Here is a 24595-nt window from a genome sequence, read left to right as displayed (position 1 = left end):
AAATCTCAGATGAAAGGCTATTGAGAAAGGCACGAGTATGAAATTCTCCAAAGAGGCCTTGAAGCAGATCTTCAAACACTGAAATGCTCGTGAAGGTGATTGGAGCAGGATAAAGGCTAATATTCCAGTCTCAAATACAGTTCTGCCAACACACATCTACTTCTGAAAGGTCTTTTACTGACCATAATTCATGGGAGTAGATGTTATAATAGGCAGACAGAGCTGAATATGTTCTTGCTAGTGTAGTGCTACTACTAGTGATATCATGTCAAAAGCTATGATCATGACAACAATAAGGACTGCTATACCAATATTAATACTACTGTGCTATATTAGTATTGGCACTAATATTACTAATAGTAATTATATATTCATCATCTATGGAGCATTTATACTATACCAAGCACAGTGTTAAGCATTTTACCTGCAAAATCACTTCTTATCCTAATAACTTTGTGAAGCAGTTATTATTCATTATTAACCTTTGTTACTTACAAGGACACTGAAGGTTAGAAAACCTAATTTTTTAAAAGATTTTATTTATTTATCTTTAGAGAGGAAGGGAAGAAGAGAAGGAGAGAAATATCAATGTATGGTTGCCTCTCGTGAGTCCCCTGTTGGGAACTGGCCTGCAACCCAGGCATGTGCCCTGACTGGGAATTGAACCGAGATTGTGTGGTTCGCAGGCCCATGTTCAATCTACTGAGCCACACCAGCCAGGGCTAGAAAACCTAATTTTTAAAAAATATCACAGATAGTACATGACAATTCTGTTGGACATTAAGCTCAAAATTCTAAGTAAGTTAGTCCAGAGCCAGTTTTATTCTTTTAAGTTGTAAGTACACATATAAGTCTTATTGATTACAGTAATTTTACTTCCAAAGGGCCAGGTAATAAGGTCAGTATTAAATAATTATAAACACTCAATGTGATGTTAACATACTACCCAAAACCAGACACTTATAAAAAAGCATAGAAATCTGTGTTAAGCTAATTTATTTTATTCCATTTTTTTCTCCCAAAATGCATTTCTAAATTTTAACTTAATATATAAATACATAGTTATGTGAGAATTAAAATAAGATAAAGATACATAAAGTAAAAGTAAAGCATTTCTTGTTGATCTTTTCAATGTGTACTACCTATGTAATTGTCAACAAATTATATATATTCTTCATTCATTTTACATAGTACTAAAAATCATATAAATTTTTTTTAGCAAAATTAGGTCACCTCATGCACATTTTATTGTAATTTTTAAACTGTATATGTACATATCATGGATGTCTCACTCTGTGTGTATATATATAAATAATTTGTTTCAATAAGTAAATAAATAGCATTCCATACTACTGATGTACCATCATTTATTCCATAATTATCTCACTGATGATCATCTAGGATAGATAGAATATTTTTGCCATTATAGATAATGTTGTAATTAACACCTTTGGGCTTAAGTACTTGAGCTTTCCTTTCTGCGGAATACAGTCCTAGAATTAAGATTGCTTGTTCAAAATATATGTATTTTGTTTATTTTTAAAAACATTTTATTTATCTATCTTTAGAAAGAGGGGAAGGGAGGGAGAAAGAGAGGGAGAGAAACATCAATGTTTGTTTGCCTTTTGCATGCTCCCTAAGGGGTCTTGGCCTATAACTGAGGCATGTGCCCTGACTGGGAATCAAACCAGTGACCCTTCGGTTTTCAGGCCAGCACTCAATCCCCTAAGCCACACCAGCCAAGGCTAAAGTATGTGCATTTTAAAGTTTAGTAGAGACTACCCTATCCCCTACCCAATTAACATTACTATGTAATTACAATTAGCATGTTTCCCAATAACATGCGATTTCTGATTTCTCCACATGTCCACAAGCATTTGATGTTATCAACCTCTATTTTCTTGGCCAATCTGATTTCATTTTCTTAACCAGAAAATATGTAGGAATCATCATGATCTGTGGTAACTGTTTGCCTTAAATTGATTACAATTTAATGCCAGAAAAAAATGCTTATAAACTATTGAGTTGTAGTGCTTGTGGTAGAAGTACTGCTATGGCGGAAGGCCAGGGTTACATTGCCATAGAGGTGGATTCGTGAGGCTCATGTTATTCATCTCAGGCTCTCAGCAAGAAAATGACATACAGGATTACACTGAACAATCAAACTTCCCATTCTAAAAGGATTAGATAAATACTCAGTGTGAGATTTCAGAAACAAAATCAATAAGCATTCTATGATCTGCACAAAGCGAATGATGATTCTGACACTCCATGTTTTATAGTAAGAGTTATTCTTTTTCATGCTTCTGTACCACATAGTGCCTGAGATTTCTTGCACATTTAACAGTGGAATAATGAGGCTAGCAGATCAGAATCTTGCTGGCTTTCGCACAGTTAGATGCATCACTTTGGGCAAGTCAAGTCACTTTATCTTAGCTTTGAGCAAGTCACTTCATCTCATTTGTCTTAAATTTTCTCATTTGGCCTTCTTAATCATGTTAAGTACACCTTTATTTTAGTAGAGATATATAGATATAGATTAATATGTATCTATGTACATATAATCAGTTGTGCATATACATATATATTATACTCACCTTCAAATCCTTGTATCTCTTAAATGGTAAGTGATCATGACATTGTAGATGCAATTGAACAATCAATCATTGTAAAGGAGTTCTAAATGAATGACTTGATGGCCATAGAAAATTAGCACAAATACAATGCATTTGTTTAGAGTGTGTGATACATGATTATCACAAAGCAAGTAGTTCATGTTCCTGGAAATTTTACATAACTGAAAATATAAAGTTTGCTCTTAGGAATATGAAGTTAGGTAAATATTGCATTAGTATAGATTCTTCCCCTTTCAAGAATCAGAAAGCCTAACTCTAACTGGCTTAAGAAAGACATATTGGCTCATGATGACTGAGTAGTTCAATAGTAGGAATAGCTGCTTTAATGGCTTGATTCAGTGTCCACATAATTTTACCAGCATGGGATGTTCTTTCCATTTCTTGACTCTACTTAAATATTAACTATATCCTCTTAGTACCACATGGTCACAAGATGGCTGCCACAAATATAAATGATCTGCAGTATTTCTTTAACATCTAACTGAAAAAATTAAATTTTCTTTTTTTGTTATTATTTTTTTTTAATTTTTATTTTTACTTAATTCTTGTTCAAATACAGTTTTCTGTCTTTTACTCCCACCCCAGCCCACCCCCCCTGTGCTCCCCACCTTCCTCCCATTTCCACCCCCCTTAGTTGTTGCCCATGTGTCCTTTATACTAGTTCCTGTAAATCCTTCCCCCTTTCCCCTGAAATTCCCTCCCCTCTCCCCTCTCCTCTCTCCCTTCTGGTCACTGTCCTCCTGTTCTCTATATCAGTGTCTTTGTTTTTTATTTTTGCTTGCTTGTTTTGTTGTTTAGCTTCCTGTTAAAGGTGAGATCATATGGTATTTGCCTTTCAACATCTGGCTTATTTCACTTAGCATAATGCCCTCCAGTTCCATCCATGCTGTTGAAAAAAATCTGGGATTGATTCCTACTGTTTTAACTTGTATCATGTACCGAGCCCTTGGGTAAGAATTTTAGTTGAGGGAAAAGGAAAATACTAGTTAGATCACTTGGATCATACTTTGCATACGTGAAGCCTGGGTGAAGATGCAATTTGTCGAAAACACATTTAAGCTGAGAGTGAGAGAAGGATTATTATCTAAAACTGAAATAAGCATAGCATTGGTCCCTAAAATGAAGAGGGTATATGAAGGCAAGGAAAAAATGTGCCCAAGTTATTAGACGACTAGTTTTCTATTGCTGTTGTAACAAACTACTGCAAACTTAGTGGCGTTATACAAGACAAATCATTATGTTATACCTCTGGAAGTCAGAAGCCAGAAATAAATCTGACTGAAAACAAATGCAAGTGTCAGCAGTACTGCATTCCTTCCCAGCTGCTAGATGGGGCCTGCTTTCCTTGGCTCATGACTCTCTTCCACCTTTCAAGCTAGCAATTCTAACTCTAGTCCTCCACATGTTGCCATCTCTCTAATACTGATTCCCATACTTTGCCATGTATAATGCATACTTTTGGCCCAAAGTTTGGAGGGAAAAGTAATGGTGCACATTATACATGGGTGGTACTAATTCTGTATCTATATAAATGCTTTTAGCCCTGGCTGGTGTGGCCCAGTGGTTTGCGTGCGGGCCTGTGAACCACATGATTGTGGTTCGATTCCCAGTCAGGGCACGTGCCTGGGTTGCAGGCCAGTTCCAAGCAGGGGACTCACAAGAGGCAACCATACATTGATATTTCTCTCCTTCTCTCCTTCCCTTCCCTTCCCTTCTAAGGATAAATAAATAAAATCTTTAAAAAAATAAATGCTTTTAATTCTTTTATTTATGCTTATGCACTAAAAGTATAACTCTAGAAAGCCATCACAATATCTGTATGCAAAATAATGCCCTGGAATATGATAGTTGGTTTTGTTTCTAAATATAAATAAATAATTGAATTAAATAATTAAAACAAAATATTTTTCCCTGAAAATTTGGGCCAAAACATAGGTGCACACTTGTGCACAACAGTGCATTGTACAAAGCAAAATACTTTGCTTATACAAAGCAAAGTATTTTGCTTTGCTATTCCCAGCATGGAGAACTTTGTGATCACATTGGATCCACCTCCATAATACAGGATAATCTCTTTTATCTTAAAGTCAGCAGATTATCAATCTTTGTTTAATTTGCAAATTTAATTCTCCCTTATCATTTGACAACATATTAGGTTGGCCAAAAGTTTCATTTTTTTTATACGATGGCTCTAGTAGCGCTTAGTTGTCTTTAACTTCATTCCAAATAGTTTTGTTAGATTGTATTGTGACAGCTGTCATATCAGTGTGCATCAAAAAACTCACCAAAATTGGTGAATTTTTTGTGTAGCCATTTAATATTGAAGATGGAAGAAAATAGGCAAGAGTTTTAGCATATTATGCTTTATTATTTTAAGAAAGACAAAAACAAAATTGAAACACACACACCACAAGGACTTATGAGCATATGGAGAAGATGCTGTGACTGATCAAATGTGTCAAAAGTAGTTTGTGAGGTTTTGTGCTAGAGATTTTTCACTGGATGATGCTCCATGGTCGGGTAGACTAGTTAAAAGTTGATAGTGATCAGATCTAGACATTAGCTGAGAACAATCAACATTATATCACATGGGAGAGAACCGACATACTCAAAATATCCAAATCAATAGTTATTGGTGAAGATGAAAAACGTATCTTTTATTTTATGGAAAAAAACTGAATAGACTTTTTGGCCAGCCCAATATTTTACAGGTCAATCATTCTGCCTACATCAAATCATCTAAACTATTTAAGCTTTATTTTACTATCTCCAAAGTAGATTAATAGTACTTGTCAAAGTCTCCTTTATGAAAGCATGTATGAAAAAAGCTAAGCATAAGGCATGTCATATCATGTACTCATATGATAACATCATTGCCAATGTTGTTAATATTATTGAGAGTAGCATTATCTCTAGGCACATCACATTAACATACAGTAATCTCTCAATACATGTGTAACCTGTCCCTTAGGATATACCTTAATTTGCAAGTACAAAGTCCATTTGAAACCAGAAAGCTGAGTAACGACTTCTATTCATTATCTGGATGCGTCATGCCTTATCTTGGTTCTGAGGTTAGCAGTGTAAGATGGTATGAATGCACTTCCACTTGCTTTTCCCAAAGAACAGTGGAGATGAAGTAGAACTAGAGGTGAGGAGTCAAATGCCCGGAAAAGAACAAGAATATTTTGGGGACAGTATTCTAAAAATTAGAAGTGACTCTATGGCAGGCATACACACAATTAATTTTCTTAACCTTCTCTCTATTGTTGCTTGTATGTATTAATGATTCATTATTAATAATTATGAACTAATTACTATTGTTACCATTTCTGAGGGACCTGTTTTCAATTCCAACTTTATTCCTTTGCCTTTGGCAGCTGCTTACTTATGCAATGAGCTTGTTTCTTAACACATTTCTGGCCATGACAGTAGAATTTAAAATGTTGCACAAGGGTGCTTAAAGCATTTTGTACTTGATTTCTCTTATGTCCTGTGAGTTTCAAAGTGACTAAGAGAGAGACAGTGAAGGGTGAGATTTTAGCATTTTTGAAATGTTACTTTATCACGATCTGGTAATTGCTAAATTTCAAAAATTAAAAAAAAACCTTCCATTGTAAAGACTAATGCGAAAACATAAGTTTAGGTGTAGTAAGAGACTACTTGGGAAGACACCCGTTTTTATGTAGTTTCATTCACACAAGATGTCATAACCTCTACACTCAGAGTCATGTATAGGTTGAAAATAAAAGAAAGGTTTTAACGTGAGATTTGTAAAGTCAGAGAGGCTCTGGAGAGGGCTCTGCATAATGGGTGATCAAGAAGGCATGGGATGCCATGCGGAAGGCATTGGGTGATGCATTTTTTGACTTTCCAAAGTAGAAAAGAAAGGGAGACTACACAGCATCATTCATCCAAAGCCTGTCATATGCTTTAAGGCCACTCAGGAAAACACAGAGCATCTCTGAATTACAGAACTCATACATAATTTGTCACTGGCATAAAAGAATGTGTCAGATGCAATGTCCATTATTTTTTCCCATAATAGTCTGTAATTCAAAATTTACTAAATAGAAATAATATCACCCAGTCTCATATCAAATATCAAATATCATCAACTGTGAGGATTTTAGTGTAATCCTGTGAGAATAACTAAGTAGCAAAAACAGACTGAAATAACTTTTAAACTTTCTTGTATTTAGCATTTTTCTGAAGAACTATAAGTTTCTAGCAAACACTTCACTTTGACATATGTCCATTTATTTAGATGTTTTAGTAGATGAATAGTTCCAAGGCCAGTGGCTAATAAGAATTTGTCAATGTTGACAGAAATGCAATTCTTAGAGTTATTAAATAATAAAAACATAATTTACATTCCAGTTAGCTTCACACTGCCATTTTTGATAGAGTGTTGAAAGGAGGTAAAGACAAATGCTCGTGGAATTCAAAAATGTGACAGCATAGTATAAAACAAACAAAGATGACACAAAATTCAAGAGTTGGTTATTTATTTCAAAAACAAGAACCATATCAGTAAGAAAACATGAAAACAGAGCCTTTAACCTTCAGCAGATAAAATCCTATTGGAAGTGTAAGGACTTTATTATTTTTCACTTTCTTACAAAAATGAGAATGAAATAAGATATTTTGTTTTAAACACTGACAGACATGGGTCAAATTCTTTTATTAAATATAAATTTACCCTTGTCCCTGAAGTCCCTGTTGTACAGCAATACTTTTTCTCTGCTTGGTCGCCAGTTCTTGGAGAAATTAATCACAACTCATGTGAAAGGTCCAATAAAAACTATTAAAGCACTGGGTGGTATAACAACTCCTTATAGCTAATTGTCATGTACCTCTGTGTAAACCCAGTCACTGGCGAGAGGAATGGACTTTTCTAAGTCAATACTCATCTCCTGGCACTAACTGGAAAGCTGTCAGCTTCCATGAGCACAATGGAAAGATACAGTCATAAAAGCAGGATAAAAACCATATTTGCTGTAACACATATTTAGTAACTCAATATATCAACCTGGGGGGAGTGCCTTAGAGAAATTAGTAATTATAAGATAATGACTAGAAATTGGAGCCCTAAATGATATCAAAGTGAATTTGTAGAAACCCAATATAGGAATGTATTTGAACTAGCAGATATTGACAGAGGTGTATGTAATATAGAATAAGTATGCAGTGATTAATAAAACACAACTAAGTTATTGTCACACTATGTCTGTTTGAGGCAGATTTTTATCTACTCTTGATAAGTGCCAGTAATTTTTATTTTTCTTTAAGATGGAAATTCAGAGCTAAATTGAGAAAAAAACACTAACTCACGGAAAAGGGAAACATATGCTATTTTCCACAAACAAAGGCAAAAGTATCAGTATAAAGCATATCAAAATATTACAGTTGATTAAATCTATAGAATAGAATTTCTAAATATTATTCTAATGTATAATATTTTTCTTTGTAGCTGAACTTAAAAGGAGTTAGACTTAACGGTTTCTACTAAAAGTTTATGAGACTATGCCTGATCTCTGACATCCAGGTTGAATCTTGTATTTTTAACAAGAATAACAATAAGAAGTAAATGAAAAAAAATTACTATAAATATGAGGAGCTTCTTTAGTATTCAGTTAAAAGCAAAACCAAATATGTGTGAATATGTCTACATACAACAGCTCTTTGCTTTTTGAAAGCATGACAAGGAAATTTCATTTCAGAAGGATATCATAAAAGTATACATCCATAAATATAGAATCCTGCTAAAAATATATTTCTTATCTATGTAAGGTTATTAAGCATATAAATAAACTTTAAAATGGTACAGACATACTTGGAAACAGTGGACTATTGATCAGTCATTTTGAATTATTTCAGAGACAAATATAGAGGTGGTAGATTCTGACTATCCATATAGAATCTATAGAGTTTGATTTGCTCCAGTTCAGGCTTCTAACTAAAGAAAAGTTAAATGTTAGAAAAAGTTAAAATGTAGGCTATATTTAAAAAAACATGATTATTAATAATAAATTTTTCATTGGGAAATATAATTTAAAAGTTATGAAGAAATCTTTATGACCAACATGACAGGTGATATGTAGATGGCAAACTCACAGTCCTTGCCTTAAGGAGTTCAATATCTAAGAGAGAGATTAAGACATGTTCATAAATTGCTATAATACAGGACAGAGTGTAGTCAATGTCATATAAAAGGCACAAATAAACTGCTGTGAAAGTAAATGGGTAGTGGACTAGGGGCGGATTTTTTTTTAAGATTTCATTTATTTATCTTTAGAGGGGAAGGGAAGGAGAGAGGGAGAGAAATATCAATGTGTGGTTGCCTCTCGTGTGTCCACTGCTGGGAACTAGCCTGCAATACAGGCATATGCCCTGACTGGGAATCGACCCGTGATCCTTTGGTTCGCAGGCCCATGCTCAATCCACTGAGCTACGCCAGCCAGGGCGGGGGCGAATTTTTGACTTTCTTTGTCCTTATCAATAAAAACAGAGTAGCTGGGACAGAAAAACACAAAATCACACAGAGAAAAATACCCATAAATCTATGTGGCAAGTTATTACTGACAACCGCCAACACCGGAGTGGATGGGAATGGATAGTTAGTGGGTAGGACTTGTTGCCAGCAGCAATTGTGAAGGATGAAGTCGGGAAAAGGCAGAGGATCTTCTGAAAATGCTGACAGCAAGAGAACCTAAAAATCCACAACACACATTCTTGGGAAAGCTCAGCTGATAATGAATATAAGGAAGCTAATCTTATTTAAACACCAAGAAAAGAAAAATAAAGGGGCCTAATTCCACATAAACTTATTATCAGGAAAATGAAAGAATAGAAACAAATTGATATATTTACAAACAAAGAAACAAAGAAACAAAGAAAGTGTGCTAGAAATAAACACTGCCACCTAATATTATCAGGGAAGTGAAGGAAAATTAAGATTGGCTAAAATGAAAAATCTGGCTTTGTAGTGTCTTTAAAATACAGATCTACATTAATAAGATTTTTAAAGGTTATAGATTAAAAATAGACAAAGGTACATTGTGATAATTTAAATACAAAAAAATGTGATTACACAAGTATAAAAGACACACGGACAGATTTCCAAACTTTACATTTAAATTTTAAAAATATAAAATTTACAATAAAGAAGTAATTATTTGTACCTGTGCGCCAAATAACACAGCAATAATTTTCCAAGCCAAAAATAGAAGATGTAACAAAAAATGGGGAAAATCATGTTGATAGATTTTAATTTTCTTTTCTCAATCTTAAACTAATTAAGCAGAAGGGGCCCTGGCTGGTGTAGCTCAGTGGATTGAGTGCGGGCCTGCGAACCACACAATCACGGTTCAATTCCCAGTCAGGACACCTACCTGGGTTGCAGGCCAGTTCCCAGCAGGGGACTCATGAGAAGCAACCATACATTGATGTTTCTCTCCTTCTCTCCTTCCCTTCCCCTCTAAAGATAAATAAATAAAATCTTTAAAAATAATAATAATTAAGCAGAAGGTAAACATATTAGGAAGGGTATGGAGGATCTAAATAATATAATTAATGAGAAAAAATGCAAAACTTAGTGATACAGAATAGACTTCTTTTAACTTTGCCTGAAACAATCATGAAAATTAATCATAACTTACACTTAAACAATAAATTCCTCCCTAAAAGAAACCAAGGCAGAAGCATTATCTGACCACAATGTAATAACTCCAGAAGTCATTAATAAAGTTGCTTTAAAAGCCCTTCCACTACTAGCCCTGGCTGCTGTGGGTCAGTGGATTGAGTGCTGGCCTGTGAACAAAAGGGTTAAAGGTTTGATTCCTGGTCAGGGCATATGACTGGATTGTGGGCCAGGTCCCCAGTGGGGGGCACGCAATAGGCAACCACACACTGATGTTTCTTTCCTTCTCTTTCTCCCTCCCTCCCCTCTGTCTAAAATAAAATGAAATAAAAGCCCTTCCACTACTAAATTACACACATATACACACTGAAAATTAAACAACTATAGGGACCAAAGGAGTAATTAAAATTAAATTTTAGAATTTCTTAAAAATTTACAATTGCATCAAAAATCATAAATATGTAAGAATAAATTTAACCACAGAGGAGAAAGACCTGCACTCTGAAAACTGTAAGACATTGGAGAAATTAAAAATGCAAATACAGGGAAAGATACGCTCCAAGATGGATGGGGTTATATTGTTAAGCTCTGCTTACTACCTTAAGCAATATACAGATTCAATGAAATGTTTGTTGCAATATCCGTGGTAGTTTTCTTAGAATTAAAATAACTAATCTTAAAATTTATATGAAACAAAAGATCCCAAATAGCAAAATAAATGCTTAAAAAGTAGAAAGTTAGAAATATATGCTCCCTCAGAACAAACTCCAGTATAAATCTATGATAATCAAAATACTGTGATACAGCCCTGGCTGGGTAGCTCAGTTGGTTGGAGCATTGTCCTGATACACCAAGGCTGCATGTTGGATCCCTGGTCAGGGTACATGGAAGAAGCAAACAATGAATGCATCAATAAGTATATAAATAGGTGGTGGAATGAGAAACCAATGGTTCTCTGCTGCTTGCTCTCTGTGTCTTTCTCGGTCTCTCTCTCAAACAATCAATACATTTAAAAAATTAAAAAAAACACTGGTACAATAAAACAGATATATAGAATAAAAAGAGAGCCTATAAATAAATCCTTGCTTAAATGGTCAATTAATCTACAGCAAAGTGGGCAAGAATATAAATGGGGTAAAGACAATCTCCAAGAACTGATGTTGGCAGAACTGGAAAAATACATTCCAAAAACTGAAATTGAACCACTTTCTTATACCATTTACCAAAAAAAATGGATTAAAGACTTAAATGTAAGACCTGAAACTATGAAACTCCTGGAAGAAAATACAGGTAGTAAGCTCTTTGGCATTGCTCTTAGCAGTGTCATTTTGGACATGTCTTTTTGGTCAAGGAAAACAAGAAACAGAAACAAACAAGACTACATCAACTAAAAAGTTTTTTACAATTAAGGAAACCGTCAACAAAATGAAAAGACAATCTATTGGGTGGGAGAAAATATTTACAAAAGATACATCTGATAAAGGGTACATATTGGTAAATGACTGGATCAAAAAACTATGGTACATTTACACAATGGAATTCTATGCTGCAGAAAGAAAGAAGGAACTCCTACCCTTTGCCATATCATGGATGGAACTGGAAAGCATTATGCTGAGTGAAATAAGCCAGGCGGTGAAAGACAAATACCATATGATCTCACCGTTAACAGGAATCTAAACAAACCAAACAAGCAAGCAAAATACGACCAATGACACTCAAATATGGAACAGGCTGTCAGGGTCCAGAGGGGAGAGGGGAGAGGATCATAGGGGAAAAGGGAATGGACTCACATGAACAAGTATAAAAGACACACGGACAATAACTAAGGGTGGGGGGTGGAAAGGGGAGGGAGGCAGGGAGCATGGGGTGGGGGGCGGGCAGGGTTGGGAATATAAGACAGAAACCTGTACTTGAACAAGAATTAAATAAAAATTATATTAAAAAAATAAAATATATATTTCATAAACCTTACCATCACAAAATTAAACAATCCAATTAAAAATGGTTAGAGGACTTGAAAAGCACTTCTCTTAAGAGGACACACAGATGACCAATGGATATCTGAAAACATGCGTAACATCACTAATCATCGGAGAGATGGAAATTAAAATCACAACGAGATATCACCTCACACTGATCAGAATGGCCATCATCAATAAATCAACAAATATTAAGTGCTGGAGAGGCTGTAGAGATGAGGGGAACCCTAATGCACTGTTTGTGGAATTGTAAATTGGTTCAGCCACTATGGAAATTAGTTAGGAGATTCCTCAAAAAGTGTTTAAAATAGAGCTGACATACATTCAGCAATTCTATATCTGGGTAAAATGCTAATTTGAAAAGATATGTGCAACCTTATGTCTATTGTAGCCTTACTTGTAATAGCCAAGATCTGGAAGCACTTTAACTTGCTACCTAAAATAAAGGACAAAAAAAAAAAAGAAACACAGTACATTTTGATTTATAAGTGGAATATAAAAAAAGAAAAGAGATGAGTAAACAAAACAAAATAAAAAATGAGACATAGATATAGAGAACAATCTGACATTTACCAAAGGAGAGGAGTTTAGAGATGGGAATTAAAAAATGGGCCAGCCAAGATGGAGGCATTGGTAGACACCCTATACCTCCTTGCACAACCAAAAGGAGAACAACACATTTAAAAACATACAAACAAACAAAAAACAATCAGAGCTGCCAGAAAATTGAACTGTATGGAAGTCCGACAACCAAGGAGTTAAAGAAGAAACATTCATGCAGACCAGTAGGAGGGGCAGAGATGGGCAGCCAGGGCAAAGAGGACTCACAGCCAGGCAGCAGCTGGCAGAGCAGATGATCCCACATTTGCATGCAGAGCTGGGAGGAAAAACTGGGAGCAAGAGAGATTGCACAACCCATGTTTCCAGCACAGGGAAATAAAGCCTCAAAACCTCTGACTGAAAAAACTTGTGGGGATTGAAGCAGTGGGAGAAACTCCCACCCTCACAGGAGAGATCATTGGAGAGACCACAGGGTCCTAGAACGTACACAAGCTCACTCACCTGGGAACCAGCACCAGGAGGGCCCAATTTGCTCGTGGGGAGTGGTGAAAGTGACTGAAAGCCAACAGAGAGCTGAATAAGTGGCATTGTTCCATCTCGGACAGCTCCCCTACATACAGCACAACAAAACAGTGATGTGGGTTGCCTCCCTGGCAAATACCTAAGGCTCCTCCCATTACTATGTAGTAGGTACTCCAAGATGAAAAAAAATGACCCAAATGAAAGAACGGATCAAAGCTCCAGAAAAAATACAACCAAGCGATCAAGCGATGAAGAGAGAGCCAACCTATCAGATGTGCAGTTCAAAACACTGGTAATCAGGGTGCTCACAAAATTGGCTGAGCATGGTTGAAAATAGAGAAAAAAGTGAAGGCTATGCAAAGTGAAATAAAGGGAAATGTACAGGAAACCAACAGCAACAAGAAGGAAAATGGTACTCAAATCAACGGTTTGGACCAGAAGGAAGAGATAAACATTCAACCGAAACAGAATGAAGAAACAGGAGTTCAAAAAAAAAAATGAAGAGAGGCTTACCAACCTTCAGGACAACTTTAAACATTCCAACATCTGAATCATTGGGGTACCAGAAGGAGAAGAGGAAGAGCAACAATTTGAAAACTTATTCAAAAACATAATGAAGGAGAACATCCACAACCTGGCAAAGGAAATAGACTTCCAGGAAATCCAGGAAGCTCAGAGAGTCCCAAAAAAGGTGGATCCAAGCAGGAACACATCAAAATATATCATAATTACATTACTCAAGATTAAAATGAAGGAGAGAATCTTAAAAGCAGCAAGAGCAAACAAGACAGTTACCTGCAAAGGAGTTCCCATGAGACTGTCAGCTGATTTCTCAAAAGAAACCTTGCAGGCAAGAAGGGGCTGGAAAGAAATATTCAAAGTCATGAAAGGCAAGGACCTACATCCAAGATGACTCTATCCAGCAAATCTATCATTTAGAATGGAAGGACAGATGAAGTGCTTCCCAGATAAGGTCAAGTTAAAGGAATTTATCATCACCAAACCCTTATTATAAGAATGTTAAAGGGACTTATCTAAGAAAAAGATTAAACTATCAACAGTAAAATGATAACAAACTCACAACTGTCAACAACTGCACCTAAAAATAACAAAAACAAAAACCAACTAAACAAACAGCTAGAACAGGAACAGAATCACAGAAATGGAGATCACATGGAGGGGTATCAGTGGGGAGGAGGAGAATGAGGGGAAAGGTACAGGGAATAAGAAGCCTAAATGGTAGGTAGAAAATAGACAGGGGGAGGTTAAGAACAGTATAGGAAGTGGAGAAGCCAAAGAACTTATATGTACGACCCATGGACATGATCTAAAGTGTGGGAATATGGGTGGGAGGGGGTGTGCAGGGCAGAGGGGAATAAATGGGTGAAAATGGAACAACTTTAATAGCAAATTCAATAAAATATATTAAAAAAGCAAAAAGAAAAAATGGTGGAGGCATTAAAAATGTACTTATGGAAAGTGATTTTACATGTTTCTTTATGTTGTTTTCTGTCTTCCAAATACAAGAGTTTGTTTTTTAAAAAAAGCATATAACAAAAAAGTGCTGTTATATTGTAAAATAACTTTAAATTTTTTTTTCACTTTCTGATTTAAAGTAAAAAGAATCTACTCAGCAGTCAGGTAGAAGAAAGGAAACTATAACTATCAGATTTTATACGTAAAACACGTTGCTGTAGAAACCCTGATTCCTGAAGGTATTTGATTGTTTGAAATCAAAACAGGTGATCTGTAAGCTATTTTAGAAAACAGAATCGGAAACAGCTTTTTTCTTGCATTTTTATTATGTTCAGAAACAGCAAGTAAAGTTAGTATCACTTTCTGATATCACGATTTGAGAAAGCATGCATTGCTGTGATCTTGTTACTTTCCAAATGATTGCTTCATCTTTTAAATAATAATGAAACTCATAAGGGAGGAATCTGACTCATCTTATTCTACTGATAAATCACAGCATATCTCCAGATTTAGGAGATGAGGAGAAACCCACTACTTTGCCAGCTTTAGCAGAACATCAACCGAGTCCACATCTTTGGGAACTTGAATCATGATGAATAAGAGAAACCGATCAAAGAGGATGGAAAGAAAGCAAGTGCTCATTTAAAACAACAATCATGACTACAGCCTCAGCAGTAAATCAAAAGAAAACTTTCAGTATGTCTTAATGGAGTTTAAGAAAACATGTAGTAACAAAGCAGAAATTTGATGAATATATAACAAAAAATCCTTAGGGCATAAATGCAATGATTAGAAATAACATTAAAGTGAGACATCTGTTCGAATCCTTTGTGTGGCACCTTACCCACCCACTGCATATATAAATGAGTCTCAGTTTACTAATGCTGCTCTTTTAAGACTAAACATAGCATAATTTGCATTCAAAGAAGATACAAACTAAATATGCCAAAAGTATAAAATTAGGAAATCATAGTGGTGCTGCTCTGTGGGTTCAAGGGGAATATGTAAACAGGTGTGTGTACAAAGTGAATAAATGTTCATTATGAAGAATTTCCCATGAGATGTCAGTTTGACATTACTAGATGGAAATAGAAAAGCATTGTTTTCAATTAAACAGAGAGAATAGAGAATGGGAAATGGCAGGGGTGTCAATTTATATAACCTATCACAACAAAAATTACTAATGTAATAAAACTTGATATAAAAGAGACATAACCTTAGGCATGGTATTGAAACCAGAAAAGACACCGGTGTTTGGGCTGCCTTTCACTACCAATCCCAATAAGCAATGACAGCAATGGAATCTTTATGGGCTCTTTATTCAGATGGCTGGAGATCTGAGAAGATGGCAGGTTCATACCCTAACAGACCATCTTGTCTTTTCTTTCCAGGCCAGACCTTTTATAAACGGTGGGAGTGGGGGCAGTGAGGGCTTTGAGATTCAGAAGCTGCAACATTCCTGTCCTGGGCAGTTCGCTGTTCCCAGGGGCGGTGGTCCTCTATCTGTCCCTGGCACACAAAGGCCCAGATGCCTCCAGTTGTCCCCAGGTAGTAATCTTTAACAGTGCCCCAGGGTATTGGCTGTTTCCCAGGAGTCAGGATCTGCCTTATTTATCTGTAGTTTCTGAAGCAAAAGCTTTAACATACACATTATGTGCTAGACTTGTAACTATTTACCTTAAACTAAAAATTTCTAACTTTTGAGTCCCCTATCAGTATTTCCAGGATTGTGGTATTTCTTTTCAGTATAAATCTGGTGTTTCACTTAATGATGGTCCAATCTTCACACACCTGTAACTCATCTTAAGTAGACGAAGTACTCCAGAGCAGAGAGAGCTAAAGGAGCTGGTTGCTGTACTGCTTTACCCCTTTTAGGACAAGGATCTGCCTAAAATGCAAGCATGGATCATTGGAGGTGTTGTTAGAATCATTCATATGCAACAATCTATTCTTTTCATCAGGCAGAAATATTTATTTAAAATACATTTTGTTGCTGGCTCTCAAATTTTTGTTTATATCAGCTTTTGTGTGCAGATGTAGACTCAGACTATCCTAAAACTCAAGAGGTTCCTTCCACGTGACTGATAACTAAAAATGACAAAGACGAGGAAAATTCAAATGTGCTAGATAGTGATATTCAGCCAAAATTTTTTATTAATCAAGTATGAGCATTGTAGATGTAATGAGAGTAAAGTAGCCCTTCACATTATATATGTTCCTGGATAAGGAATCATTTGGTTTGAAGGATGGGGACAGGGCTGGGTGGAAGTGGGCAAAGTGGGGGGAAATGGGGACATCTGCAATAGGGTCCATGATAAAAATTGTTAAAAAAGAAAAAATGGTGTTACATAGTTTTAATTTACAAAAGAGGGGAAATGCTTGTAATTACATCAACCTAATAAAATCATTGTTAGTTTTTTTGTCTTTGCATATTTCTCTTGTCTTTCAGTTATGGCAAACACCTTTACATGACCAAACTTTGGTTAGGTTACTGAAACTTCTAGGTGTTTTCTTATGAAATCCAGTTTTGGCGAAGAATCCTAAGTCGATTTACCCAGAAACTTTCACCCTTAATATCTAAGCATGCTCAATATATGATGTGGTTCCTCATCCTTCACTATCTCCCTAGTTAATGTCTTCATCACCCTGGCCCACCTTCAGTGAGAATCCTGTTGGATTGGGTTGGCCTGAACCCTTCTTACTCCAGATATTTTCTCATTAACTTTCTATCCACTGACCCGCACCCTATTGCTTGGCTATAAATTTCTACCCACCCATTTGCAGTGGAGCCCAATATCTCTCTTCCACTATGAAACCACATGGCAGTAGTCTCTGTAGATATTGTGATATCCCTGAATAAAGTCTGCTTTACCATCTTTAATGTGTCACTGAACATTTTAATTCACATAATACCTGCAATTCTGTAATCTATTTTTTGATAGAATAGATAAACTAAACACAATATTTTACTACCTTCTTTTTTCTTAAGATACTAGTTTTTACATATTCTACCATGCGAATTGACCATATGCTTAACCATTAGTTCTACTACTATTGAATATTTGAGTGCTGTGCTTCATTTTTTAAAAGATTTTTTGTTTATCTATTTTTAGAGAGGGGAAAGGAGGGAGAAAGACAAGGAGAGAAACATCAATGTGTGGTTGCCTCTTCTATGCCCCCTACTGGGGATGTGGCCTGCAATCCAGGCATGAGCCCTGACTGGGAATCAAACCAGTGATCCTTTGGTTCACAGTATGGCACTTAATCCACTGAGCCACACCAGTCAGGGCTCAAGTAATCAAAATCTTTTCACTTAATAAATAATTTCTAACGTATTCAATAGGATCACCAACCCTGGGAGACTGAACTCCTCTCCCTTGTCCATTGAGTCAATGGTATACAATTATGTTATTTAGGATTCCAAATTATGGTTTAGGTTTGGAAACAGTGACATAGATAAATAGAGTGTAGAAGGACTAATGTGTTAAGTGGTATCTTTGTGTTTTCTCACTCCATGTTTCATCATTCCCTGTTTTACCATTATTAGCAACATGATTCCTCTGATTTCTAGTAGTTCTTGACATTCCCAGTTATTTCCTTCCTGAGCTTCAGACTATCCCTGGAAAAACTAAGCCATTTATCCTATTAATTTTTAAAACATGCTTCTACCCCATAAAGAAGAATTTTGTTCATGAAGTATTTAGTTGTCCAGAAATATATGTTTACAAAAGTTAGGATAACCATGTAACTTCTGTAATTAAAGAAATGTTTTTATCAAATTTATTTGGGTGACATTGGTTGATAAAATTATACAAGTTTCAGGTATGCATTTCCACTATACATTATCTGCATATTGTATTGTGTGTTAACCACCCTAAGTCAAGTCTCCCTAACTTCCTTTTCAATTATAAAAAATATTCTACAGCAGCCTACCAAGAGGACAAATTATTTTTAAAGTGTATTTGTGATACATACATTTCGTGTATTTGATAGTTTAAAAAGCAAACTGAAGCATATTAATTTTTTTCAGTGTTTATTTGAGCATATATTCAATTGGGCATTTGAATTGTACAGCACCAAACCAAACGTGGTTAGAAGAACTAAAGTTAAATATGTGGGGGAATGTCTCTCTCAGGTAGCGCACAGGCCTCATCAGGGAGTAAAGGGTGCAGATGTGTGAGGCTCACTCTCCAGGGCATCTGTGTCCATAGAAAGAGAGGGAGAGTGAGCTCAGGAACGAGAATGGCGGGGAGAGAGATTAGCACAAAGCCAGGGGAGAAAGCGTTCATGGAGGTGAGTCTAGGTGAATGAGGGGTGTGGGAATTCATGCAACCAATGGCTCCTCTGCATTCAGGTGACTCTCGGCGGGGTGGTGGTGGTGGTGGTGGTACCTGAGACCCAACTAACCAGGGCAGGTTGCCCATGGTGGGCCAGCCAGGGAACCTGGGCTCCTTCCACCCCCACCCCCTTCACCTTCCCATAACCTCTCATCCTACCTCCCCGTCATTCCCCTCCTTGGTCCCACCCCCCATTCCCCTCGGTGGTTCTACCCACCTTCCAGCTTCTCTATTCCCTCTCATTCCTCTCCATGGACCCTCCCACCCTCCATTCCCCTGCATGGTCTCTACTGCCTTCCACCACTCCATTCATCTCCATGGGCCTTCCTGCTCTTCCAGAGCCTTGCATTCCCCCTCCATGGCCCCTCCTGCTCTCCACCCTCCTATTCCCCTCTCCCCATTTTGCTCCATGGCCCTTCCCACCCTTCCTCCCCCGCACCCATTCTCCTCCATGGTCTCTCCTTCCCTCTACCCTGTCTCATTCAGGCCCACTATCTCCCTTGGCCCTGCCTCCACTGACTTGCTGACATCACCAACAGGCCTTCGTGAAGTCACAGAATGTATCCCCTCCTATCTCCAGGCACCCAGTGTGCTTGGCAGGGCCAACAGCAGAGGCAGGTGAGCGGGCAGGAGCCATTGATCATGTTACGGGGTGGTGGTGTGTCCCAGCAGCACAGCCTCGGGGCTCAGGGTCTGAGCCGCAGACCCAGTGATGGAGGAGGAAGAGGTGGGGGAGCCACAGATGGAGGAACCAGGGATAGAGCAGGCAGAGAAGGAGGAGCCAGGGACCAGCGGGACACAGGTAAGCAGTAGCCCTTCAAGTTCAGCCAAGTCCCCAACTCTCCCTTCCTCCCCCCTAACCGTCCCTGTCCCCTGACACCCCACAGTCCAGCTCCAGCCTTCTTACCCACCGACCTGGGGCTGGCTGCACGTCTAACCCTGGCCCCCCTAAGCCACACCCACCCTAACCCATGGTACCCCCCCATAACCCGTGGTTCCCCCTTGGCTCTATCAGAATGCCCAGACACGGCCAGTTCCTGTGGACTCGTCCACAGCTCTAAAACGCCTGAAGAAGGAACTGATGGACATTACTAAGGACACCCCTCTCCTGTGCTCTGCGGGGCTGGTGGGGAATGACATGTTCACATGGAGCGGGGTCATCATGGGTCCCCCCAACAGCCCCTATGAGGGAGGGGTCTTCTTCCTAAATATACACTTCTCACATGATTACCCCTTTCAACCTCCATGGATCTACTTCACAACCCGGATTTTCCATCCCAATATTGACAAAAGAGAACATATCCATGTAGGTATTTTTCAGTCCCAGTGGTGGCCTGTGCTTACCATATCCAAAGTATTGTCATCCATCAGCTCCATGCTATGCAACCCCAACCTCGATTACACCTTAGTTCCATCCATTGCCAGAATGTACTTAAAGAATAGGGTCAAATATAATACTATAGCGCAAGCTTGGACAAGGAAATATGCCATGTGAGTGAGAAGTAAATGATAAACCACCACCTTAATAAAACACCTGGCTGTTGAATAGGCTGTCTTTTGACTGCTTTCTGGGAGGCATCCTTTCCCCATCTTTGTGGGCACATGGTGAACTGGTGAACACCTGCCACATCAGGGGTGTGTGGAGGGGGTGAGGAGGCATTAAGGTGGGGGAGGCATGGGGGTGGGGCAAGGTTGGGGGATGGGGGAGGCATGGGGTGGGGAAGCATGGGGGTGTGTGTAGGGGATGGGTTTGTCTTGGCTTGGAAAATGTGACTCAGCTCTGTATGGAAAATCTACAGATGCAAAGTGGTGGGCAGGAGCCAGACCTTCAAACTGAGTTTTTCCGTGGGAATCGGGCCTAGAAAATACTTACAGATTGTTATGGCTTGCTCTTGCTAAAACTCCCTCACCCTACTCTAAAGCAACAGATGTGTATTGTCTATCTCCAAGGTAATTTCCAAAGCCTGTGTGAGCTCTCCCAAGGACAGAGCTAATCAGCTCATTGCCATCCCCCTTTGCATGTTATTTTCATTTTTTTTGATTATATCTAAAACGTAGAGAGTAATATTCTATGTAATAGATGATAAATCTTTCTATGGTATAGACCCCAAGAAAACAATAAAAGCCTGTCTAGTCTAGTCAAGAGTTGGGGCACCCCCCTCTTTAGGGAGTGGCCGAAGCATCCATAGGCATTCTCCCCTTGAGAGAATAGCCGTGCCTGTTCCCTTTTTCCACACAGGATTGTTGTCGCCTGTGCATTGATTTTCATTGTCAGCCACAACAGGCAGACTCTGCTGGACAGGGTCTGCTACAGGTGGGGAAGCATGGGGGTTGTACACCTCCATATGGAGGTATGTGTGGAGTGGATGAGGGAGGCATGTGGGTGGGCCACGCTGGGGGTTGTGATGTGCTAAAGAGATTTCATGACCCACTAATAAATCATTGAGACACGATTCTTCAGGTGTGTCTCATGTTTGCATGAGCACTAGCATTGTCTTAGGGTCTTCAGGCTGCTCTCACAAAATACCACAGAAAAGGTAACTTATGACCACAGAAATTCATTTCTCCCAGTTTCGCAGGCTAGGAAGTCCAAGTCAGAAGTGTCAGCAGATTCAGTGTCTGGTAAGAACCCTCTTCTTTATAAACAATCTTCTCACTGTAACATTACATGGTGGAATGGGCAATCGGCTTTTTCAGGCTTCTTTTGCATGGGCACTAATCCCATTCATGAGCACACCATTTTTGTAGTATAATCACCTCCCAAAGACCCTGCTTCCTACTACCCTCACCTTGGGAGTTAATATTTAAACATGAAATTGAGATGACTAAATTCAGACCATAGATAGCACTAATGGACTTGGTTATAAAGTATCTTTTGATGTGTGATTGTGTAGCAAGAAGTCTTGCATGATGTAATAGAATCTCCCTTCTGGGCAGAGGGCAGGTTTGTTTCTTGACTGGTATAGTAAAGCTAATGTCTTACTCTGGGGTAAACACGGGATAAGCTTTCTAGCAATCCTCCCTGTAATACCTGGGAGTTTCCTATGGTCCTGGATTGTCAGTTTTGACACAAACCTACTTGTATGCAGCATTCACCTGCACTGCTCTGCATGTGTTCTGCAGGACTTGGCAACAAGGGAGCTGACACAAACATGAAGTTCATGTTGCCTACTGTGAGTTAAAGTTCTTTGTCTCTGACCCAGAAATCTGTTCTATTCTGCCATTGTCTGTGAACTATGGTGGGCAAAATAGCTTACAAATAGAATATGTATAATCTCTGATTCTTCACAAAATATGGAAACGAACCCACATTTTGAAAGACATTGCTCTAGGATTTCCCCAGCAGCTAGTGACATACTTCTTTCATATATGAATACATATATAGATATTGCTATTAGTTTCTACCAACTGGGCTAATAATGATGGCAGTAATGGCAGAGAAAGATTTTGGAATAAAAAGAACAATAGCAACAAAAAATTTTGATTTTTATATTCCATTTCTTCTGTCCATTATACACTGTGTTGCTATATAGGTTATTTTCAAAGTTTGGACAAACTTTGGGATTTGCTCACAGTAGTTGTTGAAGATATCCACAGATTTACACATACAAAGATCCATAATATAGTGATATTCAGAGTGGTTAAATAAAATGCACTGAATGTACACCATGGAGTCTCATGCTCCAGGTAGAAGGAACAGGCAGAAGTATACGTGGAAACATAGATGTTTTTTTTTTTTTTACCTATAGCACTGACAACCGAGTTCCATTGCAGGATAAAGAGTTAGAAGAAGCATTGCTCCCAGTCTGAGCTATGTTAGCTTCAAATTCATGACTCTTTGCAAACTCTGAAGGAACATACTGAAGCAGGAAGTTGAAGCTGCCAATGAACCAACCAGGCCAAATCAAAGACCTAAATATAAGGTCTGACACAGTTTATTATGTACAAGAAAAACGTAGGTACTAAGCTTGTGGGTCTGGATTGTAGAGAACATTTTGTTAATTGGACCCAATGGCAAGGCAAGTAGAGGCAAAAAAGAAAAAAGAAAAAAGAATGGGATTATATCAAACTCAAAAGCTTCTGTATAGCCAAAGAAACAACCAACAAAACAAAAAGGCAACCAACAAAATGGGAGATGATATTTAAACACAACAGCTCCAATAAAGGATAATCTCCAAAATATATAGATAACTCATAGAACTCAACAACAAACAAACAAACAATCTAATTAGAAAACAAGCAGAGGACGTGAACAGACACCTCTCCTAAGAAGGCGATCTAATTGTCAACAGATCTATGAAAAGATGCTCAACTTCACTAACTGTTAGGGAAATGCAAATCAAAACTGCAATGAGATACCATCTCTGACAATGGTTGTTATCTACAAGACAAGTAATAACAATATTGGAGAGGTTGTGGGGGAAAAGGAACCCTTACTCACTGCTGTTGGGAATGCAACTTGGTACAATCACTATAGAAAACAGTATGGAGGTTCCTCAAAAAATTAAGAACAGAGCTACCACATGAGCCAGCAGTCCCTCTTCTGGGTATCTACCCAAAAACGTGGAAACACTTATTACCAAAGATTTATGCATTCCTATGTTCACTGCAGCATTATTCATGGTGGCCAAGAGGGAGACCACCAAGGTATCCTTCGATGCCTTGATTGGATAATTGAATGGAGAAGATGAGGTCCATATATACTGAATAGTATTCCATATACACCATGAAATACTACTCAGCCATCAGAAGAGATGAAACACCACCATTTGTGACATGAATGGACCTTGAGAATATCATGCTGAGCAAAATAAGTCAGATAGAAAAAGTTAGGAAAATAAATAAATTCAATACAGTAAATAAACTTAAGACTAGTTTAGTACTCCGCAACACCCCCCTAGATTGTGTTTTTTAAAACAGTCTTGGACTTTGCCCTACCTGGTGTGGCTCAGTGGATTGAGTCCTGGCCTGTGAACCAAAAGGTCACCGGTTTGATTCCCAGTCAGGGCACACGCCTGGGTTGTGAGCCAGGTCCCCAGTAGGGGGCATAGGAGAGGCAACCACACATTAGTGTTCCTTTCCCTGTCTTTCTCCCTCCCTTCCCCTCTCTCTAAAAATAAATAAATGAAATCTTTAAAAAATCTTGAACTCAATTTTATTCTATTTTATATTATATGGGATGGAGCTCTTTATATTCTAAACCACAAGCCAGAAGCTTTATAAGGCATTTCAATAATAATATATATCTCTCCAAAGAATTTAAAAAAAATTGTATTGATTTACTTTTAGAGAGAGAGGAAGGGAGAGAGACAGAGAGAAAAAGCCATTCATTTCTTGCTGCACTTATTTATGCATTCCTTGGTTGATTCTTGTATGTGCCCCTACAGGAGACTGAACCCAAGACTTTGGTGTATCACAAGGGCATTGAAACCAATGGAGCTA

The 24595-nt window shown here is 37.9% G+C and overlaps 1 protein-coding gene across 1 annotated transcript; it reads left to right on the top strand.

The window, feature by feature from the left end:
- The first annotated feature begins 20213 nt into the window (after window positions 1-20213).
- Window positions 20214-20648, top strand: LOC118997965 (ubiquitin-conjugating enzyme E2-17 kDa-like). Its single transcript, XM_037061866.1, has one exon. The coding sequence runs from the start codon at window positions 20235-20237 to the stop codon at window positions 20646-20648; it is 414 nt and encodes a 137-aa protein (XP_036917761.1). The 5' UTR covers window positions 20214-20234.
- The last annotated feature ends 3947 nt before the right edge of the window (window positions 20649-24595 follow it).

This window comes from Sturnira hondurensis, unplaced genomic scaffold (assembly GCF_014824575.4).
Source record: "Sturnira hondurensis isolate 20B ecotype Veracruz unplaced genomic scaffold, ASM1482457v3 Scaffold0013541, whole genome shotgun sequence".
Taxonomy (NCBI): domain Eukaryota; kingdom Metazoa; phylum Chordata; class Mammalia; order Chiroptera; family Phyllostomidae; genus Sturnira; species Sturnira hondurensis.
Note: the sequence above shows the minus strand (reverse complement) of the source record. Positions and strands in the feature narration are given on the sequence as shown.